The following is a 5,580-nucleotide window of genomic DNA, read 5'->3' on the forward strand; positions in this document are numbered from 1 at the left end:
TCACCTAAATCCAGTTAATGCCATCTCCTCAGCAGCATGTTGACAGAAGAGGCCAACAGGCTTAGGCAAAGCACATTTAAACAGGCGTAAAGGAAAAATCTGCTGTAAAAAAAAAATCACTTAAGGACGTTTAATGGTTGAGCATATGTGCAGTTTGGCTCAGCCGCCGGGCGAGAAGACGGCGGTTAATACGCCACGGCGGTTAATACGCCGCTGCCGTGGAATATTTGTACAGATGTCTGATGAAATCAGAGGAGGAAGAGGAGGAGGAGGAGGAAGAGTCGACACCGAGGCTCCTGCTGCTGTCAGGCCTGCTCTTCTTCTGCTCACTGGTTTCTTCAGTGCACAGCAGATTATGTGGCTTCGGCGCCACCTGCTGGTCCGCCCACCATCTTCTCTATCGTCTATCTCGCAAAGTTAGCGCCACAAGAACTGGTTCACAAAACACCACTGTTTTTTGTGATGCACAACGAGTCAATATTTATATTTTATTTATTTTTAGTCGGAAAACGATCGAATTCATTCAACTAAATTTAAATTGGAAAAATGCAACACAATATTTTTTATTTTTTCATTTGTACGTTTTACCAACAGTCCTCGGTTTACGACGTCCTTGACTTGTGGCGTTCCGTGGCTACGTCGCCGTCTCCCATAAATTTATCAAGAAAGTCTCGTTCCATCGTTATGACATCACGCGTTAAAACAACGGGAACAACGGGAAAGTTGTTTATATTATATTTTTTTCTGCCCTTCATTTTGGCTCCCATGGACAAACTACGGCCCAGGGGCCAGATGTGGCCCGTTTAGCTTTTTAATCCGGCCACACTCTGTGTCTCTCTGTATTTGACCCATTTTTATAACAATAGTATAAAATGTTTTCTTAATTATTATTATTTTATATTATCAATATATTTGTTTATATCTTTGTTTTGGGTGTTTAGATGAGGGGGGGGGGGTTGATGAGGGGCTGGAATGAATCAGTTTGTTCGACCCAGATACGAGCCGGTCGACAAACGAGGATTAAACTCGTATCTTGAAGCCTGGAGTTCGTTGGCCTGGAGTTCGTTGTCTGTTTGCGGCTGAGACTCAGCGTGTGGTAAAGTATGTACGTTCTCAGGCGTATCGGCTGCTGCTGCTTAGGGTAATTACAAGTAATTACCCTCAAATACTCTTTGTAGTTGTGTTTGCGCTGCACGTTTCCTCCCAGAACGCCTTCGGGAGTTTTGCAAACTCAGCGACACAGATAGAGTTTACCACTTGCAAAGCAGGAAAATGCAGTGTCACGTGTTCACTGCTCCAGTTTCCAGGGCCCGATGTGCAAGAGCAGCGTTATGAAAACCCGGCGGAGGCACCGCGTTACCGTCACTGGACACACTGGTGTCCAGTGTTGTTGGGTCAAACGTCAGAAACCGTCGCTCTGAGGCTCCGCAGCAGGAAGAGTTTGTTGGTTTTTTATTCTGTGGTGTTGACGGTTTGACAGATCAGGTTTGAGTCAGTGACGGGTTTGGCTGCGAGTGTGTGTGTGTGTGTGTGTGTCCTGGCCGTGAAGAGAGCTCATTGTTCTCGGGAAATTCAACTACCAGGAAACAATCATGACGAGAAGTGGCTACTGAACATCAACGCAGCCGCAGCTACTGCTCCGAAAATCCTCCGTATATTACTTTAAACACAACACACTGACACTGTCAGGAGTGTGTGTGAGTGTGTGTGTGTGTGTGCATGGCTGATCAGTTCATCACAGTCACCTGTTGTGACCTGGTCATCAGCCTCACCTGCTGCCCTGGGTATAAAAACCTCCCTCCTCCTCCTCTCACTCTTTGTTTGGTGGTTGTTGTTCAGGGGTGTTGGGATGTTGTCAACGATTGTTTGTTTTGTTTGGTTTTTTTTTTCTGTTCCTGTTCGTTTCTGATTGTTGTTTGTTCCTGTTCTTGTTCTGTTCCGTGAAATGTTATCGTGTTCTCGACCAACAAAGGAACGTGAACATTTCTCCAGTTTGTCAGACTTTAAAAAAGAAAACGCATTAAATTAATTGGACTTGCCGTGACCCCGCCCCTGCAGAGGTTCACCCAGGGACGCGGTCCACACTTTGAGAACCACTGGTCTGAGCAACGGTGCCGAAAAAAAACATGTGATTTGATGCTGATGTCACTGATCAGAACTTATTTTAAAAACACAGATCTTCCTTTAAAAAACGCTCACTCAACAAAGAAAATACAAATCTGTTTTTTTTTTTTCTCAGCTTCCCCTAAATGGACCCTGCCCCCTACTTTGAACCCCGGCCTTAACCGTAGACTAGGACAAAAAGAGGCAGTTTGAGTTTCTGTGTCACATATATATATATGTTTATATATGTTTCTACAGACGTGGTGTGTGAGCAGTGTGTTGTCCTGGGGCTCAGACTGTTCACATACAGACGAGGGCTGGTCTTGTCTGCTGCCCCCGAGACCAGATTATTAGGTGGAGGTAATTTGTTGGTTGACGTTTCATCTCAGTCTGAGGCTGTGATTGTGTTTGTCCAAGTCACCGAGTTGATTGACAATAAAATGACATGCAGATCGCACTAATGACATGCAACTGCTAAAGATAGACGCGGAGGCAGGAACGCTGCACGGACAATTACGCAGCAGTCACACCTTCACACACACACACACACACACACACACACACACACACACACACCTTCACTGAACTGTTAGAATAATTGTACATTGTAAATTTGTTTAAGGCTGTGTACTAGACTGGCTGACTCTCCACTTTAATTGTCTCGGACTAATTTAACAAGTGACAGATGTGAGAACTGCCTCCAACCACACACACACACACACACACACACACACACACACCTCACCTCTCACAACCATTACTCTAATAATTAGTGCCTTTGAGGCTTTGAATGGAGCGCAGCGGGAGGTGAATGTGTGTGTGTGTGTGTGAGCGTGAGCGCCCCCCTGAGTGTGTTCACGTGTGCACTTGTTCCACGTCCACTTCTGTCTGTAAATATAAGTGGACGAAGGACGTAATTTGGACGGCATTAAAAAAAAAAAAACAACAACAAACTGTCACATCTGTAATTAAGCAGAGTGTGTGTGTGTGTGTGTGTGTGTGTGTAGTACGGGGGCTTTATCAGGTGTCTGGAGACCCTGGGCGGAGGTGGTGTTATGAACAAATAATTGATACAGAAAGAAAGAAATAATTAGCAGATTTGGAGCGATGTCGAGAGAGAGAGAGAGAGAGAGCGCAGTGACGGGGGGGCAGAGAGGGGGGGCTGTTGCTCCCTGGAGGAACGTGCAATAGAGGAAAAAAAACCCACTGATGGAGGCTCTTAAGGGAAGGCCCCCGGACACAGGCAGCACAAAAGGATTTACCCGCAATTAGTTTGTAGAGTCGCCTCGCTCACCTGTGGCACCGGAGTGTGTGTGTGTGTGTGGGTGTGTGTGTGTGAGCGAGAGAGAGAGAGAGAGAGAGAGGTGGGGGGAGTGGAGGTGGAGGAGTGTGTGGCACTTAAAGGAAAGTGTCTGCTTGACAGGGAGGTTAGAGTAGGTGTGTGTGAGTGTGTGTGTGTGTGTGTGTGTGTTATTAAAATAAAAGTAATTTAAAAGCGTCTGCGTCTGCGTGTTTGTGCTGACGAGTCACGCAGAACGAGTTAGGAACCTTTTTTTTTTTGGTTAGTTACGGTGAAGTCTGAGCGCCGTCTAAAGCAGCGCGGACGTGGGTCACATGTCGGGGTCTGACGTCTGAGTCCAGCCCAGGAACTGATCCTTGACAAATCAATGGAACCCACACACGTCAACAACGGTGTTTTCATGTCCAAATACATGAGCGGGATAAATACGTTTTTATGATGCTAACACTAGCGTTAGCTCTCGTTTCGTTTTACAAAAAAAAAGCTAAATTAATCAAAAATTATTGAGACTAAGTCTAACACACACACACACACACACACACAGAACATGTTTGTTCTAGGTGTGTCAAGATAAACGCAGCGTTAGCTACGGGGCTAGTTTTTGCTAATGTTTTAGCATCGTCTGGTTGTTGACCTCTGGGCTAACGGCTCCTAATTTACTCTGTGTTTAACTCCTTTTTAACTTTAAATATTTTTCATTCACCAGTTCAGTGGAGGCGCCAGCTGCCGAGACTGAACAGTGAACTGGTTTGAACCGGTTTGAACCGGTTTGTTGATATTAGTCAACGTGGCCCAAAATGAAAAAAAAAACAAAGAAAATCACTTTTTTTTTTGCAGTTTTGGCCTGACTGTCACGCACAATATGATGAAAACTTGTGTGTGTGTGTGTGTGTGAACTGACCATCTGTGATGGTGTTGGCTGGGAGTCTTCCCACCAGTATACGGTCCACACACACTTGTTGGAGCTGAGGTCCATTAACGGCCACCGTCACCAGAACGCCGCTCTGCAGAATCAGCTGCAGGATGGAGTGAAAACACAAACGTTGAGATTTAAATTCCACAGATTAAAAAATTTAAAAAAAATAAACTGCATGACAGGAATCTGGAAACACCTTTTAAAGTGACACATTCACACTGTGACGCTGCTGTTTTACAGTGTTTTTTTTTCTCATCAAATCAAACCAGTGAAATCCACCGAAACCTTCACGAGAACTTTCTGTCCCCGGTTATAAAAAAACCAAACAGTTAAAGGGTCATTATCAGCTGGATAACAATCAGTATTTAATTATCTTAGAAGGTTTTTGGTGAAATGCCACATATGTTTGTATTTAATAACAACCGTTTGAGAACTACAGGCAGACAATGGAGCCTTGTTCTGACTTGGAAAAGCAACAGGAGGAGAAGCCTTCAGGGATGTAGGAGTGCCGCCTGGTAATTACTCTGACAATGTTTCAAATGTTTCCTAAAGTCCAGGGAAGGTCTGGAGTCTGAGGGTGTGTGTGTGAGTGTGAGGTGTTGGTCTGACGAGGGTGTGTACCTGGCAGCAGAGCTTGTTTCGCCATCTGGTGTGAACACAGGTGTTGGTCTGCAGCAGCTCCTGAATGGAGTGGGATGGATGAGGAAACAAAAGTCTGAACCTCCATGTAGAAAAAACTGCTGCCGGGGTCGACAAACAGCCAATCAGAGGTGAAGGAGAAATTTAGCAAAAGTAGTAAAGAATATTTAATCAGAGCGACTTGTTTTAAATCATTAACAATTGATGTAAATATTTGACAAATATTTTGCACTGGGAACTCGAGGGACAGCGTGACTAAATGGAGGCTAAATAAATAAATAAATCAACAACACATAAATAAATAAACACATAAATAAATAAATAAATAATCTCCTGAAACAGTCCTGAGTCAGAAAATTAGTTATTTTTGACCTTAAAGTGATTTCTGTTTCCCTCTGCTGGTGGGAAACTCAAACACCGGTTGTTGTTTTTTTTCTCCTTTAAAAGATCAGCATCAGTTATGGTGTAGCTGCACAGCAGTGGACCCTAGTGGTCACAGGTGGTCACTGCGACACATCCTGCTTTTACAGGATTGAAAGAGGAAGCAGGTAAAGATTGAAGTGTGTGTGTGTGTGTGTGTGTGTGTGAGTGTGTGTGTGTGTGTGTGTCTGAACTGGTGTGC

At 44.5% G+C, this 5,580-nt stretch overlaps 1 protein-coding gene across 1 annotated transcript in view; it reads right to left on the reverse strand.

Moving 5' to 3' along the window:
* The window catches only part of wdpcp (WD repeat containing planar cell polarity effector), a 54,090-nt gene that overhangs the window by 26,652 nt on the left and 21,858 nt on the right, over positions 1 to 5,580 (reverse strand). Inside the window, exons 8-9 of the mRNA XM_008321380.3 lie at positions 4,941 to 5,000; positions 4,305 to 4,419 (exon numbers count right to left, since the gene is read on the reverse strand). Of these exons, the coding sequence (XP_008319602.1) occupies positions 4,305 to 4,419; positions 4,941 to 5,000 (175 nt within the window). The remainder of the gene's footprint in view (positions 1 to 4,304; positions 4,420 to 4,940; positions 5,001 to 5,580) is intronic.

This window comes from Cynoglossus semilaevis, chromosome 12 (genome assembly GCF_000523025.1).
Source record: "Cynoglossus semilaevis isolate Cse_v1.0 chromosome 12, Cse_v1.0, whole genome shotgun sequence".
Taxonomy (NCBI): Eukaryota; Metazoa; Chordata; class Actinopteri; order Pleuronectiformes; family Cynoglossidae; genus Cynoglossus; species Cynoglossus semilaevis.